Raw genomic sequence first — 20,971 nt, 5'->3', positions numbered from 1 at the left:
AAAACCTATTAACAGCTGCTATTCCTCGGAACATAGTTTAGAAAATGCTGCCTTCGAGAAAAAGCCCACAATCATAAGAGAGATCATTTTATTTGGACAATGAGCATCCAGATGGCTGATTTTATAAATACTGCAAAAAGGCAAATTGCTGCATGGGATTTCTATCTTTAAATCCTGCCTCTGATATGCTCCTTTGTGGAGTCACCAGATCTTTACACACTGAGCATCGTACGCCAAGCTACTAAGTAATCGAATACCGAGGGGTTTAGACTCACTAGCCAACTCCAAGCTGCTTTATTTTTAGATAACAGAAATGGCAGCCGAGTAAATACTGTAAATCTAGATGCCCGATTCCAATCCCATGGGGGCCAAAGTGATTTCTCTTTCAAGAACATTCTTAGGAGCTTGTTAACTGCTTGTCCAATATGCCTACCTCCCTAGGAAGTGAAGCACCTTTCCTCAGTTGCTTAGGAATCAAACACCTAGATGCAATTCAGCAAATATGTATTGAACCTACTGTGCCCAGTCCAAGTCAGCCTCTTTGAAAGGAAAATCTGTTAACCAGGCAGGTTGGTAGTTATCAGCCACAGGATAACATGGCAATGACCCTGAGTTTAAAATCTATTCAGGCAGTGGATATTTTCAGTTCGCAGGGCAGCTAAATTGCTAACCAGCAAGTGCAAGATGAATCCTCTCCCCTCTCAGTTCGAATTGAGCCGAACATCTGGTTGATACTTTCAAAAAGTCAATAAAATATCAGACATTTGGCATTGAGAGATGAACATCTGGATAACTAATGGACCAAATTTTCAGTCATTTTTCAGCGCCCTCCTGTAATATTAATAGAGTCCGTGTTTTCAAGCACAGCCATTCCCTGGACCAGGTTTCATTTGCCATCAGTTGCTGCTGCTCTAAAGGTTCATTTTCCGAACTGTAACGCCCAAGAACGAGGAGTAGTGAGTCGCTTTCTTTGTTTTGTGCTTGAAAACTGTGGTTAATTAAGAACCTGAATTCTCACTGCTTCCTCGTCAGGAGAGTGAATAAAGCAGAAAAAAAAAAGGTGGTGGGGGCGGGGGGAGAAGGGGAAGGGCAAAAACCTACCTAATGGGTACAATGACCACTATCTGGGTGATGAGCACACCTATAGCTGTGACTCAAGCATTACAAAAGTGACCCATGTAACCAAAAACATTTGTAGCCCCTAATATTTTGAAATAAAAATTTTTAAAGAATGGTGGGCTTGGATGGAAAACTGTGTATTGTCTAGAGGTCGCCTCTCCAGGTAATCTGAATCCAGTCTTTCATTGTCTTTGAGCTATTTTACAACTCTGTAAGTAGTAGGTAACAGATAACAATGCAAAAGTAATAACTTATACACATGCAAATTATGTTCCATGTCACAGAAGTCCAATTGACTTCCCTCTCACGGAAAAATCAGTTACTTTTCTTTGCCTATTCATTTTAATATTCCTGATCTATAAATTAGCCTGTTCTTTGAACTGGTTGTAACACCTACCTGGTTCCCTGTTGATTGAGTAGAATATGGTATTTAATACGTTTTCATTTTTATATCTTTGGGAGAGTCAGGGTTTTACCTTTTTCTAAAAATTATCTTTTAACAGTAGCAGACGAAGATACTAATTTTTTCCCCAAATCTTCTCAAATATGCCTTTGTCTCCTGCCCCCTGCTCCATCAGAACTATGGGTGAATTTCGACTGCAACTGATGTGTTGTCATATGGTAGGCTGTTTCTTTGTGAAATGCATTAGGTAATGACAATTATCATTCCTAAATATAGTTTATTGTGTTTCCTTTTTTCAGAAAAGGAGCTAAATTAATGGGTTTAGCATCAAATATGTCAAATATGGGTTATGCATCTCTCTGTCCAGGACAAATTTTTGAATAATCGTTGCAAATAATAATAATAATAGCAATAGTATTTTTTCTATTCAGAAAAGGACGGCTGGCCTAGGGGCAACAAGACACGAGTTAAACTGTTTTCCCAGTGGTAATGATAGGTTTACAATTTTGGGTTTAGTTATTTAGTGTACTGAGAAATTTCAGGTGTTGGCCATCAAGGTCAGATAGAGAAAGTATTTTATTAGGAAGGGAGCCCTTTTTTATTTTTTTCACTTAGCTCCTTTTGAATATATAGGATACATGGAGTCGAGTCCTATTTCTGCTACTGCCTAGCATCTGGGAAAATCATCTTCCCTCTGGGATAGGGGTTTTTAATCCATTTAAAAGTGAGGGGGAGGAATGGGCTAATTATATTAAAAGCTACTTGGAGGATTCTCATGTGCACAGCTGGGAATCGCACAGGACTAGACTATCCCCAGCAATAACAATTTCCATTCTATGCCCTATAGACGCAAGACAAGCAATTGAACATAAACACAGACTGTACACGCAGTGTCCTCCTTAGGGCAGTAAGAGACACCTGCATCATCAGGAACACCTGATTTCTTAGCACACCTCTGCACTAAGAAATTCATCTAAGAACATTCAAGGCAGAACTATGCTTTCTTTTTTCTCCCCAGCCCCATCAAAAGAAGTGCTAATTTCAGTTTTCAGAAAATTGAAAACTGAAATGTCAGTTGTCACCTGGTCTGCTTTATTCTGCTGGTCCCTTTCATTATTTTCTGTGTACTCGTTGAGGTGATAATAAAGGGGAAACCATCAGTCCCTGGAAACAGATAATGTTCCAGGAAAACCTTACAGTCAATGTTCCCTGGGCTGACACAAACCCCTCTCTCATTTCGGTAGCAGAAGTGCAGGCTGTTCTTTGGAGGGTATTTCTAGTCAACTACCCGAAGCATTTTCTTTGTTATAAGTGAAAGTGACACTTTCTCATTCACTTCAATTGGTAGTGAGTAGGAATCTTTCCAGGACAGGAATGCCTTGAGGAAAATCAAATCCATTTTGCATGGGGGAGGTTTCTTTAATGCTTTGGGAAGCTCATAATCGTGTTTCTCTTGGCTTCATCTCAAGCACATCCGACACAGTTTTTATTGCCAGTGCAATAAAATTGGGGAACTGTACTTAGGCACAGGGTGTGTGTGAACAGAAAACTGTAAGACATCTGGAGAAAAAGAGAGCAGAAACCTAGGGACCAGGATGAAGAGATGGGATGGGAACATTCCTTGGACAAGAGTATCTGGATCATAAAACTAGAGTATCTGAATCCAAAAAGGGTATTAAACTTGATCCATTGTTCTCAACTGGAGGCAATTTTGCCTCTCTAGGGGACATTTGGCAATGTCTGGAGACATTTTTGGTTGTCACACCTGGGCAAGGGGTGGGGAATGTGCTACTGGTATCTAGTGGGTAGAGGCCAGGGATGTTGTTAAACATCCTACAATGCACAGGACAGCACCCCCACAATAAACAATTATCTAGCCCAAAATATCAATGTCAATAACGCTGAGGCTGAGAACCCCTAGACTAGATGGACTTCAAATTTCCTTCCAGTCCTAAGACATCATGACGCTGAAATGCAAATTCCAGTCTCAAATAAAAAGACTATTGCTATGGACTGAACTCTGTTCAGTCCCCCCACCCTCAAATTCTTATGTTGAAGCTCTAGCCCCCAGTGTGACTGTATTTGAAGATAGGGTGTATAAGGAGGAGGAAATTAGGGTTAAATGAGGTCATAAGGGTGGGGCCTTGATCTGATGGGATTAGTGCCCTTATAAGAAGAGACGCCAGGGCACTCCCTCTCTCTCTCTCCACCTCCACATGTGCACAAAGACGAGGTCATGTGAGCACACAGTGAGAAGGCAGCCTCCTCCAAGCCAAAAGAAAAGGGCGCAACATGAAACCTACTTCACCAGCACCTTAATCCTAGGCTTCTCAGCCTCCAGAGCTGCGAGAAATAAATTTCTATTGCTTAAGCCACCCAATCTATGGTATTTTGTTAGGGCAGCCCAAGCAAACTAATACGGCTATTTACAGTAATTGTCATTTCTAACATATTTGCATGTATTCACTACATGCTAGGCACCGAGCTAAGCAGTATACACGCCTGATCACACTCCTCAACACACCTCTGTGAGGTGGAAATTATCATTCTCAATAAGGAAGAGTAAATGAAGGCCCAGAGAGGTTACACAACTTGCCTAAGATCAACCAGTTAGTAGGTAGGAAAGGTGGACTTTGAACCCAAGCAGCCTGACCCCCTGGTTAAGAATTCATGCATTTAATGACCACAAGGTACCACCTCCAAAACTCTCTATCTACTAAAAAGTATAAACTTCCAGGGAAGACAGGATGAAGAAAAAAGTCAGGGCAGAGGAAAATAGCCAGGGAATGTGCAAGTCAAAAATCCCTGTATCTTCCTCAAAAAAGTCAAACACAGAATTGCCCTACGGTCCAGTAATTCCACTCGAGATATACACCCGAAAGAATTAAAAACAAATACTCAAATACTTGTTCATAAAAGTTCATAGCAGCATTATTCACAGTAGCCAAAAGGTAGATACAACCTAAACGTCCATCAACTAATGAGTGGATAACCACAATGTGGAACATCCACGAATGGACTAGAATTTAGCCATAAAAGGAATGAAGGACTGATGGATGCTACGGCACAGATGACCTTGAAAACGTGCTAAGTGAAACAAGCCAGACACAAAAGGTCATACAGTGTATGAATTCCCTTTATATAAAGCATCCTGAATAGGCTGGTCATGGTGGCTCACACCTATAATCCTAGCATCCTGGGAGGCCTAGGCGGGAGGATCACTGAGGTCAGGAGTTAGAGACCAGCCTGAGCAAGAACGAGACCCTATCTCTACTAAAAATAGAAAAAAATAACCAGGCATGGTGGTGCATGCCTGTAGTTCCAGCTACCCGGAAGGCTGAGGCAGGAGGATCACTTGAGCCCAGGAGTTTGAAGTTGCTGCGAGGTAGGCTGACACCACGGCACTCCAGCCTGGGCGACAGAGTAAGACTCTGTCTCAAAAACAAAAACAAAAACAAAACAAAAACAAAAAAACATCCTAAATAAGTAAATTTAGAGAGACAGAAAGCAGTGATGGCCAAAGACTTGAGGAAGAGGCATTACGGGTGTAGGATATACTATCCCAAAATACAGCACCTTGGCATTTAAAAGAATATGAAGACCACTCCAGCTCTCCCTATCTCTGCCTATATCCTGCCCTACACCTAAAGGGAAGGAAGGTCACATGGGAACACCGAGAAGAATCTGAACAAACAGGCCTTGCTAAGTTCCCCTCAGTTTATTACCATCATATCATACCCTTTTGTCCCCCAGTCACACTTCTGCACAGCTGTCCATAAAAATACGCAGGTTTCGATGTTTCTGCAGGTCTTCATTTCCGAAGGCTCCCATGTCATGTAAAACTTACATTAAATGAATGTATTACGCTTTTCTCTTGTTAATCTATCTATCGTCATAAGGGTCTCAGCCATGAACCTAGCAAGGGGTGAGGAAAAGAAATCTTTTCCTCCCCTGTGGGCTTATGGGGAGAGATGGTACAGGGTTTCCTTCTGGGGTGAAGAAATGTCTTGGAACCAGACATATATAATAGTTGTACATCGTGAATGTACTAAATGCCAGTAATGGTATTTAGTTAACGGTAAATTTTATGTTATGGCAATTACAGTTCAATCAAAAAAAAAAAAATCTCTCTACTCAGGAGGCTGAGGTGGGAGGATTGCTTGAGCCCAGGGGTTTGAAGCTGCAGTGAGCTATGATTGCACCACTACACTCCAGCCTGAGCGGACAGAGTGAGATCCTTTCTCGGAAAAAAAAAAATCTCTATCTAACCTAGTCCCGGCTTTGAATAAACATTTGAGAAATTAAAAAAAAAAAAAAACCCTGCTATAAGGCAGAACCAATCCCTAGGAATATGGACTTCTCAGCTTCTGGAAGCCAGCCCAGCCCCCTGGGCCCCAGCTGGGCTACTCTTCAGGCTGTCGTTTGCACTGGTTTTAACCACCAGGATGTGCTCCAGGGACGCCTTCGCTGTGTCTATTTAAACAGGATGAAGACGGATGAATCCTGCAGCGGTGGACGGCAGGTCTCCAGCACTAACGCAGCACTGCCAACACGGAGTGGGTGACGCGGGCTTACCCTGGTGTGCTGGGTGTGGGAAGAAACAAATGGAACCAAAATGCAAATAATTTAAGCACTTTTGTTCCTTGACAAAATGACAGCAACTTTTAAAAGCCACCTGCTAAAAGCATTTCACCCTCGAGTAAGGCGTGGACAAATCTTCAGCTTTCAGCTGTCTTCATTCCTTCCTGTACTCAGCAGCGTCCTACAGACCGCATGTTTATGTCCCCTCAAAATTTATATGTTGGCTGAAGATAACTTTAAAAAAAAATTTATATGTTGCAAACCTTACCCCCAAGGTGACAATAATGGAAGGTGAGGATCTGGGGAAGTGATTAGGTCCTGAGGGTGGAGCCTTCATGAATGGGATGAGTGTCCTAATACCGGGATTCCAGAGAGCTCATTCACCCCTGGGGCCATGTGAGGACACAGAGAAAAGACAGCCACCTGTGAACTGGGAAGCGAGCCCTCACCAGACACGGAACCTGTCTGTGCTTTGATCTTGGATTTCCCAGCCTCCAGAACTGTGGGCAGCCAGCATGGACCAAGACACAGGAGTAGAAAAACAGAGAGAAAAAATAAGACTTAAGGACAGACAGGGTTGCTCCTTCCTCTGCTAATTTTTGCCTATTTCCTACATTTATCTCCAAGACCTGGATTATGGAGAGTGAGTAGTTTCCTTCTGCAGCCCTGAGGATCAGTGGGAGAAAGTTGGCAAGTGGGACCTGCAAAGAGAGCAGGTTCAGTGAGAACAGTCAGTGCTGTGACCACCCAAGTGTTTTTTAAAATAACCAAAAATAGGGCTCCACAAACTATTTCAGATGCCTTTCCCTTTAAAAATACAGACAACTGGCCAGGCCCGCAGCTTACACCCCTAATCTCAGCACTCTGGGAGGCTTGAGGTCAGGAGTTTGAGACCAGCCTGAGCAAGAGCGAGCCCCCGTCTCTACTTAAAACATAAAAATTAGCCGGGCATCGTGGAGTGTGCCTGTAGTCCCAGCTACTCAGGAGGCTGAGGCAGGAGGATCCCTTGAGCCCAGGAGTTTGAGGATGCAGTGAGCTACGGTGACGCCACTGCACTCAACCCGGAATGACAGGGCAAGATCCTATCTCAAAAATATAAAAAAATTAAAAATAATAAATAAATAAAAATACAGAATACGAGTGGAATTTAAGATTGTTGGAAGTTTACAAATAACCATAGAGGAAAAAGTACGAGCTTTTTAATAAAAAGACTATTTAGAACAGTGTTAGAATCACGACAAAATGGAGAGGAAGGTAGAGCAATTCCCGTGTACCCGCTGCCTGCACACACGCAGAGCAGGATGGGCTTCTTAACCAGACAGTCCTGGGTTCAAATCCCTTCTCCACTGATTCATGGGGTAGGATTTTCATCTCTGTGTTCCTTGATTTCCGTATATATATTTTAAAACATTATTCTATAGAGTTGTGGTGGTGAGGATTAAATCAGATAAAAGTACATATCCACAGTTCTGAGACCCACATTTTCTCCCCACAATTTCACATTTCTGAAGTGAGGCTGCCCCTCCCCCCATCTCACAAATATATAATTTAGGATAAATGTATAAGCGTGGTGATAATAAGTGGCTTTTTCTTTCCGGTGAAGTCTTTTGGGTTTTGGGGGTTTGGGTTTTGTTTTGCTCAGCTCTGCATTGCACCTGCTTTCTCTGCCCCTCACATCAGCCCCAACCCCTGCCTCTTCCTCCAGGTCTCCCAAGGCAATAACTTGTCACGTGTTCTTCCTTGTTTTTCCCCATATTAATAAAATCACACACACAGACACACACACACACATATACACACACATATATGTGATATGTATCTACATCTATTTTATAGATAGAAAGACAGAGAGAGAGGGAGAGACAGAGAGACTCCGAGACAGAGACAGAGACAGACAGCAAGACTTCTGTCTTACAAAAACAGAGATCCTGTTATTAATACATACCTTTTCCTCCCTCAGTGACACCCTAAGACAACTATTACTGCTCTAACGTTTTCCTTTTTAACAGCTGCGTAACCTTTCCCAGTGGATGAACAATAGCTTATTCAACCATTCTTCTCCTGCTGGGCATTCAATTTGTGTCCAGGTTTTTTTTTGTTTGTTTGTTTCTTGCACACAGGTCTTTGCATGCTGACTTCATTGCTGTTGGATAGAGTCCCAGGAGTGGGATTGCTGGGTCAAATAACAGGAGTATTTTACATTTTAATAGGTGTTATCTGATTGCTTTACCAAAAAAGGTTGCAACACTCAGCAGTGTCTCAGAAGACCCTGTTGTCTGCAATGAAATTAGAAAGCCTTTTAAAGGGACCACTATATTTAATGTGGCCTTGTCTTTGTTGTTTCTGAAAGGTGTGACTGACTCTGACCAGGGCGCCTCACCAGTGCTGGCATCTAAGAATCAAGATGAGGTATACATAAAGCACCTAGTCCAGCCTGTGCCCATCACGACACTGTCAGTGCACTGCTGGCTCCCAGTAATGGTACCTATTCCTTCTACCTTGTATCTCTTCTGAAAATCTTGTATCATTCCCTCAAATCAGGAAACTAAGAATGCTAATCTCACTGCAGCATCAGGAACAAACCTTCTAAACCAAATGGCCAGGTGGTTCAGATCAACTGAGACTCCCACTAACTTTATCTATTTTTTTAGTTTAATGATTTTGAAGGTTTACAAAACATGATGAAATTGAAATCGCCTTTACAAATTGATAAAGGGGTGCAAGGTGTGAATTGTGGTAAGGGCCTAGCTAAAAATAAGGCACAGGCCCAGCTAAAAATAATAACAATTAGCCACTGTCCCCCTGTTTGTTTCTCTGTAATTGCCACTCTGGAGCCACATAGCTGGTGTCCATAAAGATTCGATTCTTAGCTTTCTCCACAGATAATATCACCTTTTTGAAACCTAGGGGTACTTTCTGAGGTATCTTCCAGGTCCCGCATTCCAGTGGAACAGCTGACCCACCCAGACCAGTGGCCCAGACCAAGGAACTGATGCAACTGGTCTCGTGACCCCCCCCAAGAACCTGGTCAACAAAGACAACAACTTCTACAACCCTATGGTTCCACCCCAAACCCAGCCAGTGTTAGCAGACTCAATTGTCTACACCAAACTGTCTTTAAAAACCCGTCTCCTGAATTCTCGGGGAGGCATATTTGAGAAATCCGCTATGCGGATTAAACTCTTTCTCTGCTGCAAACCCTGCTCTCTCATTGCATTGGCTTCCTCCTGGGCAGCGGGCAAATGAACCTGGTTGGGCAGCAACAACATCATTTGCACCCCAGTGTTTGTGGATTGACAGTCGTCCACTGTGGCTACTACTGATTGAATGAGAGGCTTCTAAGTACTGGATAACGTGATGGTCGCTGGGTATTCAGCATTCAGTGGTGAACAGGACACCAGGGTTTCTGTGGTCCTGGCACTCACAGGAAGACAGAAGGAAATATTAATAATTGTACCTAGTTTAGCCCATAAAACTTGGTTTGATCCTGTTAAGACTCATCTTCTCAAAGGCCTGCAAAAACACGCCTGTAGCAAAACAACTGAATTAATTTCTTGACAACATTTAGCTAAGAGGGCATTGGGTCAGCAATCTATCCTGAAATCTGTTTCTGAGGGACGGGGAGGGACGACATCACCTTGTGGGCCCCTTGTTTTGCATCACTGGAAATAGGGCCTATTCTCAGTATGCCTTAAATCACCTGAGGACAGGGTCTGTATACACCTTACTCAAGGTACTACTGTACTCTCAGGAGCTCAGCACAATACCTGGCATAGAAGAGGCCACCAGCAAATATGTATTGAATGGATAAATGAATGAATAGATGGATGGAAGGATGGATGGATGGATGAATAGATAAATGAATGACTTATCTATTTGAGAATTTAAAATGAGCAAAATAATTAGTGTCATGCATTGTAGTCATTTTCCTATTTGGATTTTACAGAATTCAGACATACTTGTTACCATCTTATAATGCAGTTGTTGTTTGTGCCCCTGTAAACCTTGGCCCAGTGGGAGCAGCCTAGACTCCTCCATTGTGGCTCAGTCCTTAACTGGCTGCACCTTGTACCTGGGGTGAGTCCATAACCTTTGTTTCTTCCACTTGCAAAGGGGCATGATGATGCCTGTTCTTTGTTCTTTCTTGTAAGAATTAGAAAATATACAAGATGAGTAGAAATTGGAAAGAGCTACACACATGCAAGGGATCATTATTATTACTTCTCCCAGTACCCACAGTCCCTGTACCTCTTCAAACACTATTGCAAGTGAATGTGGGCAGTATTGATGTTGATGCTTTAAAATTGCTAAGTCCTCAGTCTAATAACAGGGTTAGTTCCCACCTATCTCACTGCCAGAACTTGAAAGGCTCTCTTTCTTTCCAAGATATAATCAACTACTGCAGGTTTTTCCCTCCAAGATGCCTGATTGGTCACTTCCTTCCTCCAAACACACTGCCACTGCCTTAGACCCCAGTCCTGCAACCTCATAATGGGATAATTCCAAAACCCTCCTAGCTGATCTTTTCACTCCCTAGAGCCTCTGCCCTGCATCCGGTCTGCCACCGTTGCCAGACAAGCCTTTCTAAAATGATACTCCTCTCCCTCCGACCCTTGTCCTGCAATGGCTCCACATGACCAGCCTGTTTTTAATTTGCCCAAGTCTAGAGGCCCTGTTCAACCACCCTTGCATCTCACGACTCCTCCAATGCAGCCAAGCTCATGCACGCCTCCGGAATATCCACACTCACTGTCACCTCCATTCTTTTCCTGAGGCTGGTCCACCCACTTTAATTTAACTTCCCTCTCTCCTTCTCTCCAATTGTGCAAATACCACCCAGTTAAGGCCACTTCACATCCTGTTCTATCACCACCATTGCCACCATTTACTTGAGAGAGCACCAGGCTCTGTGAGAAGGGCTTTCATGTATTATATCATTGAATGGTCTTCATTACCCTATGAGGCAAGTCCTGTTATTATCCCTATTTTATAGATGAGAAGACAGAAATTCAAAGAGGTTAAGCCCAAGGTCACACTGCTATTAAGTGGTAAAGCCAGGATTCAAATGCAGACAGAGCTCCTCCTTGCAAACATTACAGGAATCTGCCCCTATATTGTCCATGAAATCTTTCTTGATCATTCAAAGGAGGCCTTTCTCTATGAAGCTGCAAGTCTTCTTCAAAACTGAAAAAATGCAGCAGGAAGAGCCTTTCTATGTCTTCAGCTCCCACTGCAATTTGACCCTGAAGGCACTTTGAAGTAGTCAGATGTAGTCCTCAAGTTTACAAGGGGCGCATTTGTAATAGAAAAGGAAATTAATGAGCCAGAGAACAGAATCAGTACTAAGGAACACAGAGACAGGTGTCTCGCTGACATTATGCATCTGTATCAATGGCAGCCTCAACTCATCCTGGGGAATCAAAAAACCAGCAGAATTAAGTCAACCTGTGCGGGGTTCAGATGCCAGCTCTGCCACTTATTAGTGAGGTGACATTGGGCAAACTGTTTACCCTCTCTGATCATCAGTTTCCTCTCTGTTAAACAGAGCAAAAAATAGTTCTATTGCACTCATCTCATAGAATGTTTTGCAAGAAGCAAACTAGAAGCTGCATGCAAATCGTGGGCATACAGCAGGCACATAGGACATGCTCTACGTATGTGACTTCTTATAATCATCCCTTATAACTTCCCTTAGAATCATTGTTTTTGCTCCTCTAATGGTCCCTGTGTGTAGAGGCATTTTAAGTAACACATAATCACTGATAAGTCTTGACTCTGATTCGTAAAACAAACAAACTCTACTCTGGGAGTCTGGTCCTCAGCTATTCCACTTAGACCCTGCAGGAAAGTTGCACCTCAAGGGGGAGTTGAGCCTTCTTGTATCCAGCCTACAGTGAACCTCCCCTGGGCTCTGAAACGCCCTCCTCTCCTGCTCTGGTCTTGCCTCTCTCTAAGAACCTAAGAAGCATCACTAACCCCTTTGCAGTTCCCAGGCTGTTCCATGTCCCGGTGTCTTCACAAGTGCTGTTCCTCCTGCCTGGAATGTTGTTCCGACCCCCCAACAATGATGCAATACTGTTTATCTTTTCCAGCCACTTCCTCTCCTAGACCCCAAAACAGTACCTCAGTGCTTGAACCTGGCATATATTTGTCTTATTATATGCATTATACCTGTATTTTTATTTTAAATGTTTCTTTTTTCTTCCACTTTCATTTTTTGAGATAGATTAAGGACCTCTCTTAGGAGCCTCCCAGGGTCCCCCAAAGCATGTAAATAAAGGAAAAATCTTCAGTCCCTTTATAAGGGAAATTCCTCTGGGCACTTAGCTAGCCTTGAAAAGTAAATGAGCAACCTGACAAGCAAGAAGATAATAACAATAAGTCTCCTAAGCAAGCCAGGGTAGCAAGGTGTTTTGGTTCCCTATAGAAACTAAAAGATAACAACGAAATACAAGTTATTGAGTTGTTTTTCAGAAACTCCTGCCAGATGGAAAATGCTGCTGACCTTTATCACATAAACCTCAGATAAGGGGAAACCTGAGGACTGAACTCTGACTGCTGCGCTCTGTTACAAATTTCTTCCTGAGGGGCCGGGATAGAGCCACACCCACAGGCCAAAGCAATGTATAATTTCCAAGTATCAGTTTATGATTTTGCCTGCAGCTTCTGCTTTCCTGAGTACCCCTGCCTTGAAAAACCCTTGCTTGTGAGCCACTGGGGAGTTCGGGTCTTAAGCATTAGCTGCCCATACCCCTTGCTTGGTGCATGCAATAAATACCCCTTTCTCCTACTGCAAATCTCAGCGTCAGTGTCTGGCTTTACTGTGGTGTTCTGAAAGGCTACACTAAAAGAACTTCTACCTGTGCTGGTTTCCAACCCACAGGCTCATCCAGGTGACAGTGATTCACATGAATGAACCAGACAGACCCAGAGTCCCATGACACAAGAGCCTACAGACCCAGATTGCTTTAAGCCAAGAGGAAAGAAACAGGGCAGGGAAAGCCAGTGTCTGGACTTTGGCCTTTGATAGCTTCACTTCCCTGCCCAGGGCTGGCAGCTCACCTGAGATGCCCTTTTGTCCTCTCTTCACCTTCTGAAACTCTGCTTAGCCTTCAGGCCCAATGCAAACATTCCTTCTCTTTGCTGTTGGCCTGAGGTTTCCCAGTAAGAACCAATCTCTTCTCACTTCCCACTTGTAATCTCACTTAGAGTGTGTTCCACTCTACTGCTATAATAAGTTATGGTGTTCCTTATAGCTGTGTCTCCCACTCCCCAAATCTTAAGCTTTTTGAGAGTGGGGACTGGGTCTTAGTCCATCTCTAATCTCTGCAGCATCTAGCACTGACCCAAGAATAACAGACATTGGACAGGAACATCTGGAGTCAGGGAGGGCTTAGAAGCAGGCTCCGGGTCTGCCACCTACTAGCTTTATGACTGTCAGCAAGTTTCTTCACCTCCCTAAACCTCAGTTTCTCCATGTGTAAAACGGGAATAATAATTCTGCCTATGTCATAGGATTGTTATGAGAATTTAATAAGCTATTATTATTAATAGGTGTTTAATAACAAATCAGAGACCAAGAATAGGCATGACTGATTTTTTCCTTTGGTTAACACACATAAGAAGAAAACTCCCTACCATTCCACCCAGCAAAAAAAGAAAAAAAGAAAAGAAAAACAAGAAAATTCTTGCAAAAATGAAACATAAAGTTATGAACAAACACAGAGAAATGTAAATAATTGGGTCTGTTCAAAGTATACACGAGATACCATGATATTCATAATCTTTATGTCCCCATTATGGGTCTACAATAATTTACAGTCATTTATCTATCCAGGGAGAGTTCCTAATCCGCTACTGCTATAAAGAAATGCCTGAGGCTGAGAAAAGAGGCTTATTCAGCTCATGGTTCTGCAGACTATACAGGAAGCATTGTGCTAGCATCCTTCTGGTGAGGGCTTCAGGGAGCTTCCAAACAAGGTGGAAGGTGAAGGGGGAGTAGGCCTGTCACATGGCGATAGAAGGAACAAGAGAGAGAGAGGAGGGGGTGCCAGGCTCTCATGGGGAGGGCACCAAGCCATTCATGAGGGATTCGCCCCCATGACCCAAACACCTCCCACTCAGCCCCACCTCCAACACTGGGGGTCACATTTCCACATGAGATTTGGACAAGCCAAACACCCAAACCATGTCGCCAGGTGCTCAGTTTCCCAGGATGTGGCCTTCATCCTTGTTACACCTTCCACACTCAAGGAAATTCCCACCACTTATCCAGAATGGATTTGGAAGGAACCAGGGACTACACCAAATGCTGCTTACACTGATTCTCACTTGCTCCTGTATGGCTTATTCTCTGTCCGGTAGCTACCGTGACCTTTGATAACAAAAACCAGCTCATGTTAGTCCCTTGCTTAAAATTCCGCAGCAGTTTCTTCTGCAATAAGAATAAATTCCAGACTCTTTTTTTTTTTTTTTTAACCATGACCTACAAGGCTCTACCTAGTCTGGCTCCTCTGATTCATCTCCACTCTCTCCCTTACTCACTGGGTTCCAGCCACCCTGGCCTTCTGTCTCTTCCTCTAACACATCAAGGGCCTTTACATTTACAGCCTGGATTCCTGTTATTTACACGGCAAAATGTCACCTCCTAAGAGGAGCATTTCCTAAATACTAGATGAAAAATATTCCTCCCTTATTAATTCTCATGTAACACTTACCATGATCTGAACTGTCTTACTTGTCTGCTTAACGTATTATTGGATACCCTCACTCTCAACCTATGTCCTGATTTTCCCTAAATAGAAATTTCTCGTGGGCAGGGACTTTGTCTTGCTCAACACTGTAGCAAAAGGCATCTTGTCTTTATGTCTCCCTCAGTTAATTACAGTTGGTTGAAAGCAGCCTCTAAAGCACTGCCTAGCACTTATAAAGCACTCAATACCTATTTATTGAATGAATAAATGGGATTTGGGGAGCAGATGATGATTGTTTTTCACTTTTAATTTTTATGTTTCAGATGAATTTAAATTTTTTATAAAGTGAATTATGATTTCTATAATAAAAAAGAAATAATGCTAAAACAAAATAATAAAATTAGCATGCTCAATCAAACAGGTGAAAATAATACAAAACCTCCCCCAAGAATCTATTATATACAGTGCCAGCAATTCATATTATTTCGGTTTCCACACTGTTTATTAACCTGAAACATTGGCCAGCTTAATGATCTGCTAGCTAGTCAGTACACAACCTTGGACTTTTAAATAAGAGTCATCTCCCCTGGGCTTATAGAAAGATTGCTGTTTGAGCTTTCCAGTTTATTCCAATCTCTACTCACAGAGCATTTATTTCTACCTCTGTGGCTTTGTTGATGCTATTATCTGTCCTGGCATTTCCTCCCCTACTGTCCCTTTCTCCTCTACTTCCTCTGTTGAAAATCTCGATCATCTTTTAAGGCACCTTCAAATCTATCAAGAAATGGCCACAAAAACAGACAACTGTGTTTTTTAAAAGCTCTGTGCTTTTTCAAAAGGCACCTTGTCTTCGTGTCTCCCTCAATTAATTACAGTCTGTTGAAAGCAGCATTTTTATATACCTAACCACACTGAAATGTCACCATACATTTTCCAACTGAGGAAAACAAACCTCAATGCTAGCAGAAAAATGCCATCACCAGCGGATGTGAGCAATTGCTCAGAATCTTTCTCCAACAAGAAAATACTAGATGGTTTGCAAGGGTGCAAAAGGCTTTCTCCACACATTCCCAAGAGGAAGGCAGTCTAGACACAGTCCTTATCCAGAATTTACAAAGAAACAGAAGCAATACAAAGCTGTAACTGAAGAGCTTGGAATAATCTCTTCAGATACTGTTGGATGCCATTCTCTTTTGTCCTGCTATGACAACCATTCTGCATTAATTGAGCACTTACAGTGTGCCAGGCACTATGCTAAATATGTTACATGCATGATCCCATTTAATCTTCCAAGAGTCCCAAGTGTTCATTACTACTATTATGCCCATTTCACAGATGAAGCAACCGACACAGACAGGTTCAGCAATTTTCCCAGGGTGACAAACCTACAAGCTTTTAGAACTGATTTGAACTCATTTCACCTGACTTCAAAACTCCCATTCTTTAATACTATTACTATAGCACATTACATATCTTTTATCTAAAAACTATAGTTAAAACTAGAAATAGCAGTTAACATAACCTTAACTAAAAATGACCAGTTCTGCGATCTTTCTTCCCTTTTCAATTCTTTTGACTTTACACATACTCAGGGTTTAACATAAAATCTTTAAATATGTGTGGAAATTAAAGAGAGCATGTCTTCTTTTTAAGGAGCATTTCATGCATTCCAACGTTGCCTTGACTAATGTTATGCCATAGAAACAATAGTACTAATTTTCACACTTCATTAATAAATAAATAGAGGCCCCAGACATTGTGGAATGCATCCATAGATATGCTGGGAGTTGAGAGAGTGTTCCAAGAAAGCTTTGATCAAAAAATGCCTGGTTGCAGACAAGAGTCTAGAGATCAAAACTTGCCAGATGCAAGATTCAAAAACGAGATCAGTGCTTTAAGAAGATTTCAAGTTTAAATGGGTGAAAGGAGAAGAAAAAGAAAGCAGATTTGGGGAATCCATGCAAAAGCAGATAGAACCTGTGCTCTTGTACTTGACTAGGATGCAAGACTCGGAGTCTTTGATGGTTTGGAACAGAGAGGATGAGAAAACCTTTCTACCAGACTTGTAACAGTGTGCACCCTAGAACTCACAAGTGCAAACATTTCAGGAGTTAGACTGGTATGCACTGGGTCCTTACTGCAATTTCCCTGTATGTTTGAAATTTTCCTAATAAAACGGCAAGAAAATAAAAAGCTATAAGAGAGTTATTAGGGAACTGACCAACATTGCAGGTTTGTCTAGTCCAGGGTGTTGCTTTATGCAATTCCTTGCAGAGGATAAAAGCAGGTTCCTTCTGTACATGTTGTAGCAACAACATAGTAGCAGTAACCGATATGTATTGGGCTCTACATATACTGTCTTATTTAATATTCACAATAAAGCCATATAGTAGCTACCACTATCATCTTCATTTTCAGAAAATAGAGGCAGAGTGAGGGTTAGAAATGTTCTATAAGTCACACAGCCAGCAAGGGACTGAGCGAGGATTTAAACCAGCGCTTCTTTGAACAGCTTCTACTCTGCATGGACCCAGCATTGGTCCACTGTGAGCTCCAGAGACCAAAAGGGCTGCCACACATTTATAAAATCTCTGAACATGTTCTGGGACTCTCTCAACAGACTTACGAAGGTTCCTGAAACCATGAAAGCAATAAACCTCCATATTAAAAGCAGGGGCTCTGAGGACCAACAAATCTGGGTTCAAATCCTAGCTCTCCCACTTAACAGATCACCTAACAAGCCCTAGTTTTTTTTCATCTGTGCAAAGGCAGTCATAAAACTCACCTGAGTATTTGGGGATGAAATGAGATGATGCACATAAAGTTCTTAGTACACGGTAATCCTAGCAATAAAAGGCAGCCATTGTTGGTATTATTTTGAGCTTGTAAGACACGGAGACTCTCAGCCCTGATGTTATGCCAAAGGGTTTGGAAAGGATGACATAGAAGGTAGGACCAAGGTTCAAAAAAAAAAAAAAAGGGAGAAAGTAAAAAGAAAATGGTTGGGAGCCCTGCAGTATCCATCATAGCCGGTGAGGAACTAAGACATTTGGTTGCGATTTCAACTTGAACCCATCAGAATGAGAACACACCTGAGCCATTCTAGGAAGATTTTCTGAATTCATAATTATAGGTAATAGAGAAAGCGCACACATGAGTGCACACACAATTTTCTACCAGGTGAGGACAGGAAAAGAGCACATTGACAATACTTTGGCCCAGCGTAGCTTAGAGATCAGTGCTGGGGAAGACAGCTAAGTAAGCACAGTGACCCAGAGCCAGGCAGAAAGCCGCAGGGTCCCCGAGAAGGGCGAGAGGGCCTTTCCCGGGCTAGCAGAAGGCACGCGCTAGGGCAAGCCATGCAGGGTCACCGGGAAGCCCCCCGGAGTTTGCAGCGACAGCTGGTGACCCTGAAGCCCCCTGACGCTGCCTCATTACACTTCGAGGGCAGGAGTTTCAACTATTCCGTCCTAATCATTTAAAACAAGAATCCTTCGTTTGTGTGGAAACGTCGTTAACACCAAAACACCACGGAGAGAACCAGTAAGTACAGCCAGGCCGTTTGGGAACCGCCTCCTAGGACCGAACCCAAACCAAAGACTCGCACGGAGTCGAGGGAGAAAGGAGAAGGATGTGCTCACGGTTCGTCTTCCCCAAATCCTCCCCCGCGCCGCCCGCCGGACCCGGGGGAAGGCGGGGGAGGAAAGGCCGGGGATTTCGGGTGTGCCCCGAACCTCGCGCTGGGGGGCGCACGGGGAACCCCAGCGGACACTCCCCTCTCCAGGGACCGGGACGCCTTCCAGGCCGGCCCTGCGGCCCCAGCGACCTCGCGCATCCCGGGCGGGGAAAGCAGCCTTCTCCCTCAGCTGAGGGAGAACCCCACTTTTCCCGGAGCAGCCGGCTGCCGGCTCCGGGACTCCGGAGTCCAGCCCGGGCTGCCGGCTCCGTGGCCTGCCCGTCCCCCAGCCTCCCCGGGAAGCCCAGCCCCGAGGGTCCCTCTTTTGTTCGCGGGGAGAGCGCGTCGCCGCGCCGCGCTGCGCGACCCCCGGCGCCGACCGCCCCGCCGAGGGGGCGCTTGCCCGCGTCCGCCCCGCTCGGTCCCCGCGCGCCCGCGACCACCGGGGGCGGCTCACGGGTCCCCGACCGGCCCCCGCCCCCCGCCCGAGCACTCACTTCGCCCCAGCCCCTCCGCTTTCCACGCCGTCTCCTCCACGGCCCCATAGCGCCTCAGCGGCCTCTCGGCTTCCAGATGTGTGGACAGAGATTGCTTCAACTCCATCTCCGCTCCCCGCGGGCAGGGCGACGGGTGTCCCTTTACTCCATCCCCGCCGCCGGCTGCAGGGAGGGAGGCGGCTCCAGTCAGCAGCGCTTCAGGGGGCCGGGCGCTCGTGACGCGACTCCATGGCCTCCGCCGCCGGCGCCCGGGAGCGCAGAGCGGTACCCGCGGTAGGGGGAGGCACGCGGGGCGCATGCGCAGTGCAGGCTCAGGGGGCTGGGTAGGGAGAAATGGGGCAGGTGATAACTCCGAGAACAACAATAATAACACTAAAATAAAACCAAGCCAAAGGAAGTAAGAACAAGGCTAGACTAGAGGCGGTGGCGATGCTTTGCGTGGGGCTGGTACCGTGGGTGGCTTGTGGTCTGTCAGCGGGCCGCCAGGCTTTGAGTGGGGCTGGCGAGCCCATATCTGTCTGTGGGCGATGGGTCCATCTTTATAGGGACTGTGCAGAGCTGTAGATTCTGTGCTTCGCTCAGTGTGTTTTTGTGACAGGCTCTGTCGTTTGTACCTGTGTGTGTAATTTGAAACGAAACAGCGGATTCCTGTGTCAGTCCTGTATGAGTTTGCATGGACTTAGAGATCTCTGAGAGAGAGAGAGAGACAGAGACAGACAGAGAGAGAGAGATGAAAATATTTTGGACACAGGTATAACAAAGCTGTTTGGAACATGGGTCTTTACTTTCCCAAAACCCAGAGATTTTTCTTACTAACAAAGCATGGCAGGTTAAAAGTGTAGAGTAAAATCAGTAGCTAGATTGATAAAAATTAGTACTATTTATTGAATGACAACTAGGTGCAAAACTCTTCCCAATAACTCTGTGAAACATGATTTTTTGTCTGCCTTGATTTACAGAGAATGAAATTGGAGTGCAGAAAGATTAAGTTATTTGCCCAAACTCGCACACTTACTAAGTGGCCTGGCCAGCACTTAAATCCAGGCAATTTGAATCTGAATTTAGCCTCTTTATTATACTGACTTCCGAGACTGCACAGTTAAGGTGCTTCATATCAGGCAGGGAAAAAAAGCTCTATAGAGCATAGGTGGTTTCTTTGTTGTTTGTTGTTGTTTTGAAGTGTCATCTTGTACCCCTGTGTACACATATTCACAGAAACACTGAAATGACATATGCCAAAATGTTGACAGTGACTGCCTATGGATGTCATGATAATAAATGTTTTGTTTGTATTCTCCAATGGTCCTACAAGGCATATGTATTATTTTTATAATCAGAGAAAAATCAACAATGTTTTTAATGCATGGAAAATAAAATGACTATGAATAAATGCACCAAAACATTAACAGTGTTTGTTTCTAGAGTGGAGATTTGGGGGAGATCTTTTCCTTTTCAATTTTCTGAATTTTACAACCATCTATTGTGAGCTCATGTTGTTTTGTGATTTATAAAAGAATAAATTCAGCTTCTAAAAATGTGTGAGTAATAGAATTCTGAAATCCTAGAGGACAAAACTATCTCTGCCACCGCAGTGCCTGGAACCCTGTCTGTTTGCATTATTTTAGGGTGATAATGCTTCAAGTTCAATAACTGGCTGAAGTAACCATCTGCGTGGAATTATTAAGTGGTTCCCCAGCCCTGGCTCCTTGTCCTGGCTTGGTGCCTCGGCTCTGCTGGGAATGTCAAAAACTTGGAGGGATGCTGGGTGATTACAAAGAGCCAGGACAGCAGGGGCCAGTGCAAGAACTGTCATTTTGGTTGATTGAAGGGGAAAATAATCCAATATCATCTTGGTAATTTGATACTTTATCCAGCATGTTGACATTTCCAAATGTACCTGACACTGAGCTCATCAGAATCTCATGGTGTTCAAAAATATGGGTTTTGAAATTCAGACCATCTGAGTTTGAGCCCTGACTCTGCCACCTGCCAGCTGTGTGAC

General features: G+C 43.9%; 1 protein-coding gene across 2 annotated transcripts in view; it reads right to left on the bottom strand.

Annotated features, from left to right (window-relative positions):
* Positions 1-19,261, bottom strand: part of BMERB1 (bMERB domain containing 1) — a 92,363-nt gene extending 73,102 nt beyond the window's left edge. The window contains exon 1 of one of the 2 annotated variants that reach the window (XM_045542659.1): positions 18,970-19,261. In XM_045542659.1, the coding sequence (XP_045398615.1) occupies positions 18,970-19,075 (106 nt within the window). In that variant the 5' untranslated portion in view covers positions 19,076-19,261. The remainder of the gene's footprint in view (positions 1-18,969) is intronic. The other variant, XM_045542660.1, reaches the window with a different exon arrangement.
* Between the last annotated feature and the right edge of the window lie 1,710 nt (positions 19,262-20,971).

This window comes from Lemur catta, chromosome 2 (genome assembly GCF_020740605.2).
Source record: "Lemur catta isolate mLemCat1 chromosome 2, mLemCat1.pri, whole genome shotgun sequence".
In the NCBI taxonomy this organism is placed as follows: Eukaryota; Metazoa; Chordata; class Mammalia; order Primates; family Lemuridae; genus Lemur; species Lemur catta.
Note: the sequence above shows the minus strand (reverse complement) of the source record. Positions and strands in the feature narration are given on the sequence as shown.